The sequence below is a fragment of the Rana temporaria genome, chromosome 3 (genome assembly GCF_905171775.1).
Source record: "Rana temporaria chromosome 3, aRanTem1.1, whole genome shotgun sequence".
Lineage (NCBI taxonomy): Eukaryota > Metazoa > Chordata > Amphibia > Anura > Ranidae > Rana > Rana temporaria.
The window spans coordinates 446,987,561-447,000,682 of NC_053491.1; the positions used below are offsets into that span (position 1 = coordinate 446,987,561).

Genomic DNA, 13,122 nt, shown 5'->3' on the forward strand with positions numbered 1-13,122 from the left:
ACTGAATATGGGATAACGCAGTTGGATCAGTGGAGTAGCTGAGACAGGAGCCATTTATAGGTCCATGACCACCGGATTTCAATTCGAAAATACTTCTTAAAATGTAACAAGCTCCCTACTACTGTATTCATTATTAGGTTTTGATACCGTGTTTCCCTGAAAATAAAACCTACCCTGAAAATAAGACCTACCCCGAAAATAAGACCTACACCAAAAATAAGACCTAGCCTTAATTTCCAGGAGGGCTGCAATATAAGCCCTACCCCGAAAATAAGCCCTATTTAAAAATGCTTGTAAAATCCTATAATCCACTCTATTACAGTAGTATATAATGTACAATGTGTGTGTTTCTGTAATATAATTGTGGGGAAGAGAGCTCCGGCGGGTCACAAATTAGCAGAGCTGCCCATCTGGATAACATCCTATGCGGATACGATCAGAAAGTGCGTTTGGGTTTATATGCTGTTACCTTACAGCAGTAAGGTAAGGGGACATCCTCACTTACTCTGAAGAGAACACTGGAAACTCATCTTTTCTTCACGTTGTATTTTGGCATCTACACCAGCACTTTCATTACTTTTTGGACTCCTGTTTATCTTCCTTTTTTGTTATGCCCATAGGCTTTTGCTGCATGGACTTTTATCTAAGCCTATCTCAGCCACCTGTGTGTTGTGTTATGCACGTTGTACACCTTATTTTGCATTAGTACATTATTTTATTATTGTATTTCACTTTTCTATGAGGATATACCTAATAGCACTGGTGTTTTGAATTGATACACCCTTGTCAGCTAGCTTAGCTGTACTGCAATACGTTTACTTTTGATGTTATATGTCTGATTGGATCGGTATATAATCAATAGACAAACTATCTTTTCACATATTCACTTCCTCCACACGTTTATCCCATCCCCTATTTCATAGCGCAGCACTACCTTTCTTTACAATATTGTACATGATATACTACTATAATAGAGTGGATTATATGATTTTACAAGCATTTTAAGTCAGTTCACACTGGGGATTCCTGACAGGCAGGGGGAGAGAGGCGGAGAGAAAAAAAGCACATTACATGGTAAGACCTACCCCAAAAATAAACCCTACAGTTGCCAAAATTAATATAAGACCCGGGCTTATTTTCAGGGAAACACAGTATTACGTTTTTAATATTATCTCTTCTACTGTGTCAATGTTTCCATTTTCTCAGATATCCATAAGACATTCTTTTCCTGCTGTCATCAGTCTCCTTCTTTATCACCATCAGCTGATCTTAGTATTGTTATTGTGCTTCTGTTGTATAGTATAAGTCACTGGTACTTTGCTTTTTCTCAAGTTACAGCTTGCTGGTCCTTTTCTCTGTGTGGTAGCAGATTATTCTTCTGATGGTAAAATACATGTCCACTGATTTCATTTCCTTTTCTCAGTGGCTGGCCTACTAATACTATGCAGACTTAGTGCGATTCTGATACATGAGCAAAAGCAAGTTTGAGGCAGTTGTAATATATAGGGCCATCCCAAAAGAGAAATTGTAAATGGATTGCCAATGCTGGCCACACCTAATACACCTGGTAGTTTGAACGGTTAGCATCTTATTGTACAAAGCCACATGTAACCGGTAAGCATCTTATTGTACAAAGCCACATGTAACCGGTTAGCATCTTATTGTACAAAGCCACATGTAACCGGTTAGCATCTTATTGTACAAAGCCACATGTAACCGGTTAGCATCTTATTGTACAAAGCCACATGTAACCCCCCTCCCTCCTTCTTGTTGGTTTTATATTAGGGAGTGTAAACAAATTAGATTAAGTAAACAAATGTAAACAAATTGACTCACCAGGCAGCTGGGTCATACTCTGCCCACACTCGCACATATTCATCCAGATGATGAGGACCCAAAATAGATGAATCACGTGTGAGATATTCAAAGTTATCCATAATGACAGCAACAAACAGGTTTAACATCTGAAAAGAGGGACAGAAACTTTAACCTATGGCATCAATGTGCACAACTTACAACTGTACAATCTTATTATTTAGGAGGAAGGTGACAAAAAGAAAGAAACAATAGATCCCTAATCTCTTTCTTCAAGAATGATATTCTATAGACCCAACAACTGATACCCTATTCAGCCAATCAGCAGATAGACTGTCAATCAGTGTATGTAGACTAAAGCCTGGTACACATGGGCCAAAAGATGGCCAGCATCAACCGGTTCAATAGAAACCGGCCGACATTTAGCCCGTGTGTATGGAAGCTGGCTTCTGCTAAAGGTTCATGACTAAAAAAGGTCTGCCGACCGTCTCCTGATCAGGGCTTTCAGCAATGGCTGAGAGCGCTGATAGAAGTGTTCTGGCGGGGGGGCCATCCCCCTGTCAGAACACAATAGCACAGCAGGGGATATCAATGTACTAACATTGGATTGTAAGTAGAGCTTCTCCGACCTAGGTTGTTTTTTTTTTACTTAGAGCCCAGTACACACTACTAGGTTTTTTTTTTGTTCAACCCAGCGTGTCGAACGAAAAAAACTGACAGATTGCCATACCAACAGTCTGATCTCCCCCATTGTGCCTTCATGTTCTGCTGAATCGGTCGATTTTCAGCTCATGGGGGTCATACCCAGCATAAAGATACCCTTCTGTTTACCTAAATAGATTAGATGGGTCAATGAAGGCATAGTTGTTGGCATAAAAGCACTATAGCAATCATGTCCAATTTCTTAACTGGAGGGTATGTGCTTCTGTCCTTTGCTACCTTGATGGCCTTTTTCATCTTAATAAACATTTTTTTAAAGTGAAAAATAAAAAGATCCCAGATCCTTCCCATAGATATAGGCGTTCTCTCGGCGATCCAGGCCTCCTCCCCACTCCTTAGAGTCAGCTCCATGAAATATCTTGGAATCATAATCTCCGGCTCACCGGAAGACTTTGTTAAGCTTAACATAGAGCCTCTGATACAACACCTTAAAGCCTTGAACTCAGATATGGGCCAAATTACCCCTCGGCGTCATGGGTTGGATTAATCTCAATAAGACAGTCCTCCTCCCCAAGTTCCTATATGTCCTCTGGCATGCTCCAGTCTATTTGCCTCTTAGACTCTTTAAATCTATTGAAGCCCTTCTGAATTCATTTGTATGGGGGACTGCCCGTCATAAATTATCCTGGCAAACGTTGAAGAACCCCACTGAGCTAGGGGGCGCAGCTTTGCCCGACTTTAACATGTATTATAAATAGCGGGGAAAAATAAAAAGATTGGTGGATATACAAGTAAATGTTTTGGTTGATTTTAAATGTTTTTGAAAACTATACTTAGAATGAAGCCAGTATAGAGAAGACTATGTTTTCCCCTACACACATGATCCTATAGAAGTAAACTGTGAGCTGTCAGTTTGCTACCTCAAATTGTCTCATATTGGCAAATTATGAATGTTATTGGCAACTTCTGTATAACACATTTAATGTCATTTTGCTATTATTTGCGATCGTGGTTACTAGGGTTGAGCCGAACACCCCCCCGTTTGGTTCGCACCAGAACCTTCAAACGGACCGACCGTTGGCACGAACATTTAGAACACCATTAACGTTAATGGAACTCGAAGGTTCGAATTCAAAAGTGCTAATTTTAAAGCCTAATATGCAAGTTATTGTCGGAAAACGGGTTTGAGAACCCGGGTCTTGCCCCAGGGAACATGTATCAATGAACAAAAAAGGTTTTAAAAACAGTTGTTTTTTCTGGAACAGTGATTTTAATGATGCTTATAGTGAAAAAAAAAAAAGAAAAATTCCTTTAAATATCGTACCTGCTGGGTGTCTATAGTATGCCTGTGAGGTGGCACATGTTTAGAACTGTCCCTGCACAAAATAAGATTACTATAAGAAAAAAGTAATTTAAAACTGCTTGCGGCTTTAATTTAATGTCTGGTCCCTGCAATATGGATAAAAATCATTGAGAAAAATAGCATGGGTTTCCCCGCCCCCCTCCCCCCAGGTCATTACCAGCCCCTTTGGCCCTATATACTTTGAACAGCAGTATACAGGCGGTGCAAACAAGACAGGGACTGTAGGTTTGTTGTTAAGTAGAATCTGTTTGTAATTGTGAACTGGTACGTTTTTAAAGTGTAGCTCCAGCCATAAAATCTATTTTTAAGCTTTTCTGAAAACATAGAGAAGGGTTATCACCCCTGTAACATTTTTTTGCTGTCTGTGTGCATCTGTTCAGAAGATTGCAATTCACTTTCTGTCCCAATGACAAATGATTTTTTGAAAATGTTGTTTTTTTACCGAAACAAGGATTGGTGATAAAGCATTAGTGGACAGGAGACACCTCTTACAGAAGAGAATTTCCCTTCCTAGGTGTAGATTTCCTCTCACTTCCTGTTATCTCCTTCCGTTTGCAAGTAGGAGTCGTTTGTAAGTTGGATGTTTGAAAGTAGGGGCCTGCCGTATATACTCTGCATACATTTGGGCCCTAGGTGTTGGTGTTGCCACAACACTGTAAGCCCTCACAGTTAGTCTTGGTGGGCGGCGAGCGCTGGAACGCCCTGCTGTGTGAACTATTATATCAAGAACTCTAATTACATGCCATTGTTGAACAGTGGTAGAAAAAATGGGCCTTTGGTGCTGGCGCCACAACACTGTAAGTCCTCACAGTTACTCTTGGTGGGTGCAGGAATGAGCCCTGCTGTGAAATATTAGATCAAGATTTGTAATTACATGCCCCTGTTGAACAGGGGCAGAAAAATTGGGCCTTTGTTGGTGGTGGTGCTGGTGCCACAACACTGCAACCCCTCACAGATACTCTAGTTAGAGCGCAGGAATGAGCCCGCTGCAAAGTATTGCATCAAAAATTGTAATTACACGCCCCTGTTAAACAGGGGCAGAAAAATTGGGTCTTAGGCACTGGTGATGGTGCCATAACACTGCAACCCCTCACAGATACTCTAGTTGGAGCGCAGGAATGAGCCCGCTGCAAAGTATTGCATCAAAAATTTTAATTACACGCCCCTGTTAAACAGGGACAGACAAATTGGGCCTTAGGCACTGGTGCTGGTGCCACAACACTGAAACCCCTCACAGATACTCTAGTTGGAGCGCAAAAATGAGCCCGCTGCAAAGTATTGCATCAAAAATTGTAATTACACACCCCTGTTAAACAGGGGCAGAAAAATTGGGCCTTAGCCACTGGTGGCGGTGCCCAGAACCAAAAATGTTCTTACAAGCTATCAGCATGATCATTGAGGAGGAAAAGGATAGTCACTCAGCATAACAGGATAGTCACTCAGCATCAGCATAGGCAGTCTTGAAGGGATCTGACATTTCAAAAAAAATTCAGTTACATAAGCATCAGGTGGTTGGTAGCTGGTGGTGATCCAAGCCTGATTCATTTTTATGAAGGTCAGTCGATCGACCGAGTCGGTGGAGAGGCGCACCCTGTAATCGGTTTCAAAGCCTCCAGCAGCACTGAATGTGCGTTCTGAAAGAACGCTAGATGCAGGACAAGCCAGTAGCTCAGTTGCGTACTGTGCAAGCTCTGACCAGTTATCCATCCTCAAGACCCAGTAAGCCAGAGGATTTTCGGTGGGAAAGGTGTTCAAGTCTGATCTTGCCCCTAGGTATTCCCGTACCATGTAAAACAGACGCTGGCGATGGTTGCTGGAACCGGTCATACCTTGGGGCTGCGGACTAAAAAATTGTCTGAACGCATCGGTCAGACGGCCACCTTCTCCACCACTCCTTCTGTGACTGACCGAAGCCTCAGCAACACGTTGTCCAGGACCAGGATTTTGTAACCTCCCAGTGTCTGGGAACACGTTACACAGACCTTTCTGCAAGGCCTCCCGAAGATGTTTCATCTTCTGCTCCCTCTGCGCCGGCAAGATAAGGTCCACAACCTTATTCTTGTAACGTGGATCAAGGAGAGTTGCCAGCCAGTAATGATCCCTCTCCTTGATAGCACAAATACGAGGATCCTTCCGCAGGCTTTGCAGGATCAGGGAGGCCATACAACTTAGGTTTGTTGAGGCATTCAGTGCGGAGTCCTCTGGGTCACTGAGGACGACATGATCCACAGCAACCTCGTCCCAGCCACGCACAAGTCCATGGGTTTCTTGGGACTGTAATTGATCCCTTGAAGACTGCTGCTGATGCTGAATGCTAGGCTCCACCTCCATGCTGACACAATTCTCCTCCTCGTCCTCTTTCTGTGTGATAGGCGGGCAAGCAGGAACACTGTCTGGATAAAGGGGGCCTTGAGAGCTAAGGAAGTCCTCCTCTTCCTCCCTCTGTTCTGCCTCAAGGGCCTTATCCATTATTTCACGCAGCGTGTGCTCCAACATGTGACTGTCACTGCTCACCATCCTCGTGGCCTCCTCAAATAGTGACAGGACAGTGCATGCATCCCTGATCATGGCCCACTGGCGTGGGGAAAAAAACCAAGCTCCCCTGACCCAGTTATGCTGCCATATTGGCACAGATACTCATTATAGGCCCTCTGCTGCGTGTGCAGCCGCTGCAGCATGGCCAACGTAGAGTTCCACCTGGTGGGCATGTCACAGATTAGGCTGTTCTTGGGCAGGTTGTATTCCCTTTGGAGGTCTGCCAGCCGAGCACTGGCATTATTTGACCATCGGAAATGCACACAGACTTTCCTGGCCTGCTTCTGGACATCCTGTAAGCCCGGGTACCTGCCCAAGAACCGCTGCACCACCAAGTTAAGGACATGAGCAAAACAGGGCACATGGGTCAGTTGTCCCTGTCGCAAGGCGGAGAGGAGGTTGGTGCCATTGTCGCAAACCACCATTCCTGGCTTAAGCTGGCGTGGCATCAGCCACCTCTGAGCCTGCCCCTGCAGAGCTGACAGAACCTCTGCCCCAGTGTGGCTCCTGTCCCCCAAGCACACCAGCTCAAGCACCGCATGGCATCTCATTGCCTGCGTACCTGCGTAGCCCCTTGAACGCCTACGGAGCACCGCTGGTTCCAAGGACACATCAGCACAGGAAGAGGCCACAGAGGAAGAAGAAGAGGAGGGGGTGGAGGAGAGAGGTGTGTCACAACCAGAAGTAGAATTTTGGAGGCGTAGTGGCGGAACAACCTCCAACACTACTGTACCTTGTCCTGCGTCCTTCCCAGCTGCCAGCAGAGTCACCCAATGCGCCGTGAAAGATAGGTAATGTCCCTGTCCATGCCTGCTGGACCATGAGTCAGCGGTAATATGCACCTTACCACTGACCGCCCTGTCCAGCGAGGCATGGACATTGCCTTCCACATGCCGGTAGATAGCCGGAATCGCCTTCCGTGAGAAAAAGTGGCGTTTGGGAACTTGCCACTGAGGTACCACACATTCCACAAACTAACGGAAGGGGCAGAATCTACCAACTGAAAAGGTAGCAATTGAAGTGCTAGCAATTTATCTAAGCATGTGGATGGCTGGGAGAGAACTTCTTTCGGCGCTGCAGCAGCTGGGGCAGGGAAATTTGCCTGGTACACTCTGCCATCGGTGTACCGAAAGTAGATTGCCCGCATGTACTAGGCTGTGACACACCCAATTCTACACCTTCAGTCCTATCAGTGCAGGCTTCAGAGAGGACTGAGGGTATAGTGGGGTTGGAGATCCCAGCTGATGAGGGGCAAGGGGAGGTCTGCATTGTTCTTTGGTGTGGGTCTTTGAGGTACGCTTGCCAATGAACTGCATGGCAGGTCGACATATGTCTGGTCAAGCATGTGGTGCCCAAGCGGGTGATGTTTTGGCCACGCGAGATACGCTTGAGACATATGTTGCAAATAGCAGCGGTGCGATCTGATGCACTCGTCTCAAAAAAGGCCCACACCAAAGAACTTTTGGGATAACGCTGAGACACAGCAGCGCCCTGCACATGCGTAGCTCTGCGTTGTGATGCAGTGGGTGTGCCTGTGCCTCCTCCTCCTCTCTCCTATCAGGCACCCACGTAGAGTCAGTGACCTCATCATCCCCTCCCTCCTCATCACTGTAGAAAACCTGGCAGTATGCTGCAGCTGGGGGAACATGACTGCCAGATTGTTGTCCTTCTTGGGCACCCCCTCTTCCTGGGCTCACGTTACTGCCTTCCTCTAGCTGTGTACCATCATCGGAGCCTTCAAAACACTGCGCATCCTCATGCAGCATGTACCCAACACTGCGGTCAAACAGTTCGGGGGACTCCTCAGGAGGACATGGTGGGGCTAGGGAAGGAGTTACTGATGCCATTGAGCAGAGGGAAGAGGACGCCTTGGCAGCTGCTTTGCCAGACAAAGTACCCTGAGCCTGGGTTAGAGAGGATGAGGACGGCTTGGTCATCCACTCTACCAAGTCTTCGGCATGTTGCGGCTCAACATGGCCAGCTGCCGAAAACACGGCACATGCTGATGAGGATGCACCGTGTCCACGACCAGCACTGTTGCCTCTAGATGCAGAGCCTGCTTGCCCTCTTTTATCGACTTGTGACTCTCTGCCTCTCCTTGTTGTCCTTCCAGACATACTAATGGCCTGCAGAGGACAAAGGCAGTACACACACCACGTAGCTTTAGGTGCACACTGCAGAGGACACAGGCAGTACACACCAAGTAGCTTTAGGTGCAAACTGCAGAGGACACGGGCAGTACACACCAAGTAGCTTTAGGTGCAAATTGCAGAGGACACAGGCAGTACACCACGTTAGAATACTGCAGCTAGCACAATCACCTGCCTGCCAGTAAATTAGGAAGAGCTGATCTAGCTAAACTATACAGTGTATAAATATATATACAACACCTGGGATGCATATATATCCTCTACACACTGTAACTTTATCGGACTAGCCTGCCTGCTCTATCTACCTAGAAAAAACGACACTCTCTCTCTCTCTCTAACCACCGCCACAACACACTACACAAGGCCGACCTGCAGGCGACCTTTTATAGTGTGGGGCGTGTACTAAACCCCCTGAGACACAATTGGCCAAAGCCATCCTGGCTTTGGCCAATCATGGCTCTCCGTTTTTTGCGCGCTGTGATTGGCCATGCATGCGGGTCATAGTGCATGCCTGGCCAATCATCAGCCAGCAATGCACTGCGATGCCGCAGTGAATTATGGGACGTGACACGCCACTCGAATTTGGCGCGAACGGCCCATAACGTTCGTAATTCGATGAACGGTTGAACATACGATGTTCGAGTCAAACATGGGTTCGACTCAAACACGAAGCTCATCCCTAGTGGTTACCTGTAGCTGTCTGTGCTTACCTGTAGCTAATTTAAAATAATTATCTTGGTGGTACTTATATTATTATTATTATTATTATTATTATTATTATTATTATTATTATTATTATTATTATTATAACTATTATTATTATTATTATTATTATTATTATATAGGCTTTTAAAACATTGTATATTTTAATATTTTAACAAGCATTTTTTGTTCAATCAAATACTTTATATTAAGTTAAATTTTTTCTTACACTTTCTTACAACAAACAAAGCATGACACAAATACCTATATTGACCAATAGGTATGTATACCTGTATATGTATTTGTGTAATGCTTTGTTTGCATATTTGTAAGAAAAATGTAAAATTAATAAAAAGTGTTTTAAAAACAAAAACAGCATTTTACCCACTTTAGATGATGGCATTGCATATGGAGTATTTATTGAGGCAAAATACTGACTATGGATCGCAGTAACCAGGGCTTTTTTTCAGCAGGAACGCGGGGGCACCTCTAGCTCTAAATGTATGTAATGGTAAGGGGTGTTGGGGTGTACTGGAGGGTCTATTGATGCTGGCTGCTGGGGGATCTATTGTTGCTGGAGAGGATCTATTTTTTCAGTGGAAGGGTCTATTGTTGCTGGGGAGGTCAGTTGCCGTTGGTGGGGGGCTCCTATGCTACTGTGAGACAATCGTCGCTGGGAGACATCTACTGTGGAGGGAGGGGTCTATTGCTGCTAGCTGTTCAGAGTCTAATGTTGTTGAGGATGCTCCATTGTTGCTGGCTACAGGGGATCTATTTTACTCCCTATCATTAACAAATTACATACAAATTACTTAGCACCACAAATTGATACTTGGTTCTGTATCCATTACTGATAGGTGGGTAGAGGGTAAAAACCAAGGAACGGTGCTCAGAGGTGGGTAGGGGGTGGAAGCAAGGAACGGTGCTCAGAGGTGGGTAGGGGGTGGAACCAAGGAACGGTGCTCAGAGGTGGGTAGGGGGTGGAACCAATGAACGGTGCTCAGAGGTGGGTAGAGGGTGGAACCAAGGAACGGTGCTCAGAGGTGGGTAGGGGTTGAAACCAAGGAATGGTGCTCGGAGGTGGGTAGGGGTTGGAACCAAGGAATGGTGCTCGAAGGTGGGTAGGGGGTGGAACTAAGGAATGGTGCTCGGAGGTGGGTAGGGGGTGGAACCAAGGAATGGTGCTCAGAGGTGGGTAGGGGTTGGAACCAAGGAATGGTGCTCGAAGGTGGGTAGGGGGTGGAACCAATGAACGGTGCTCAGAGGTGGGTAGAGGGTGGAACCAAGGAACGGTGCTCAGAGGTGGGTATGGGTTGAAACCAAGGAATGGTGCTCGGAGGTGGGTAGGGGTTGGAACCAAGGAATGGTGCTCGAAGGTGGGTAGGGGGTGGAACCAAGGAATGGTGCTCGAAGGTGGGTAGGGGGTGGAACCAAGGAATGGTGCTCGGAGGTGGGTAGGGGTTGGACCCAAGGAATGGTGCTCGGAGGTGGGTAGGGGGTGGAACCAAGGAATGGTGCTCGGAGGTGGGTAGGGGGTGGAACCAAGGAATGGTGCTCGGAGGTGGGTAGGGGGTGGAACCAAGGAATGGTGCTCGGAGGTGGGTAGGGGTTGGAACCAAGGAATGGTGCTCGAAGGTGGGTAGGGGGTGGAACCAAGGAATGGTGCTCGGAGGTGGGTAGGGGGTGGAACCAAGGAATGGTGCTCGGAGGTGGGTAGGGGGTGGAACCAAGGAATGGTGCTCGGAGGTGGGTAGGGGTTGGACCCAAGGAATGGTGCTTGAAGGTGGGTAGGGGGTGGAACCAAGGAATGGTACTCGGAGGTGGGTAGGGGGTGGAACCAAGGAATGGTGCTCGGAGGTGGGTAGGGGTTGGAACCAAGGAATGGTGCTCGGAGGTGGGTAGGGGGTGGAACCAAGGAATGGTGCTCGGAGGTGGGTAGGGGTTGGAACCAAGGAATGGTGCTCGAAGGTGGGTAGGGGGTGGACACAAGAGGTGACTTGGAAAGAAGGAGTTCCTGCACCTATTCTCTGAGAAAAATAGCCCTGGCAGTAACCCATAACAACCAATCAGATTTCAGCTTACTGTTATCAGACAAATGAAGGGTTATTGTCCTTCTTACTCACCAAGAACGAGCAGAGGAAGATGAATGACACAAAGTAGAAATAAGCAAATTCACTGCCACAGTCCTTCTCCTTAATGCCTGACAGGGGGTCACAGGGCTTCCCACTAAGACAAGACAACATGATTTCATGCCATGCTTCTCCCGTGGCACTCCTGTGGGATAAAAGATTCATCATGATGTTATACAAACATGCTCATATGTATATGTCCTGTATCAAAGACCCTGGCAGTCTAGTTCTACTGACCCACAAACCCGTCCACAACTCTAACCAACCCCCACTTTTGCCACTGTCATGAGACTATTAGGTTACTATTAAAACTTCCAAAGACTGAGACTGATAAGGAGAATGTTAACATGAAAAGTTGCCTACCGCTGCCAATGGTACAATGTCTGTCTGCACGGGTCTGTCTGCAAGGGTTTGTGACTGGATGGAAAAAGGCATCAGCGCAGCCTTTACAAGACTGCAAGGGATGGATTCAAAAGCACAGAGGAAATCGGTCACCATTACAGGAAATCCCTGCATAAGGGACCCCTCTATGCGCCCAGCCCCTAATCTCCATGCAGAGCGCTGGACATATAGGCCCAGATTCTCATACATTTATGTTGCTCCTGGGCAGCGTAACGTATGTGATTTACGTTACACCGCCGCAGGTTTACAGGTTTACAGCCTGATTCTCAGAACGCTTACCTGTAAACTTGCGGCGGTGTATCGTTAAATCGCTCGGCGCAAGCCCGCCCAATTCAAATGGGGCGGGCACCTTTTAAATTAGGCGCGCTCCCACGCCGAGCGTACTGCGCATGCTCGTCGGGTAAATTACCCGACGTGCATTGCGCTAAATGACGTCGCCCCGACGTCATTTGCTTAAACGTTTACGTAAATGGCGTCCAGCACCATTCACGGACGTCTTACGCAAACTACGTATTTTTTTTTTAATTCGCCGCGGGAACGACGGCCATACTTAACATTGGTTGCCCCTCCTAATAGCAGGGGCAACCTTACGCGTCGCGTACGCTACGGAAACGACGTAAATTCTCAGCGTCGACCGCGCGTATGTTCGGGAATCTCGCGTAATTACCTCATTTGCATAGACGACGGGAAAAACGACGATGCGACACCTAGCGGCGGGAAAAAAAATTGCTTTTAAGATCTGACAGCGTAAGAGCCTTACGCCTGTCAGATCTAATGGGTATCTATGCGTAACTGATTCTAAGAATCAGTCGCATAGATACCCGGGGCCAGATGAGGAGTTACGACGGCGCAAATGGTGTTGCGCCGTCGTAACGCCTTTGAGAATCTGGGCCATAGAGTTCTACGGGGGGTTTTTTTTTTTGCGAAGCACATGATTACAGCCTGGAAGCGTGCCCTGAGCCCACCCACTTGTGACAAAAGTGAATCAACATTCGCTATTATCTTCCTGCTTCTCCTCCCAGCCAATCAGGACAGGAAGCAGGTCCGAATTGGCAGGGAGGAGAAGTGACTGGATAGGCTGGGAGGAGAAGCCACCAAAGCCGCCTGGGGCCTGGATGGGGTAAGTGCGAGGCTGGTGGCCTTGAGAGCTGGGCTGGTGGGGGACGGCTGGGAATGGGGGTTTGTTTACAGCGCCGCCAAAAAAGAAGAATGGAGCACCAGCTGCCACTGCCTGAACTGACACACTTCGCTTTCTCAGAGTGGCAACATTTTCAGGTTCAATTGGTAGAACAATTCTTCTTGATAAATACTATGTCATATATTTTACAATGGGCAGCGAAAAACACTGGTAATTGCAAATCTGCAA

The 13,122-nt window shown here is 46.8% G+C and overlaps 1 protein-coding gene across 7 annotated transcripts in view; it reads right to left on the minus strand.

The window, feature by feature from the left end:
* Positions 1-13,122, minus strand: part of CACNA1A (calcium voltage-gated channel subunit alpha1 A) — a 301,437-nt gene that overhangs the window by 92,916 nt on the left and 195,399 nt on the right. For all 7 annotated transcript variants that reach the window (XM_040346583.1, XM_040346582.1, XM_040346580.1 and 4 more), the window contains 2 exons: positions 11,349-11,499; positions 1,837-1,964 (listed from right to left, as the gene is read on the minus strand). In XM_040346583.1, coding sequence (XP_040202517.1) covers positions 1,837-1,964; positions 11,349-11,499 — 279 coding nt within the window. The remainder of the gene's footprint in view (positions 1-1,836; positions 1,965-11,348; positions 11,500-13,122) is intronic.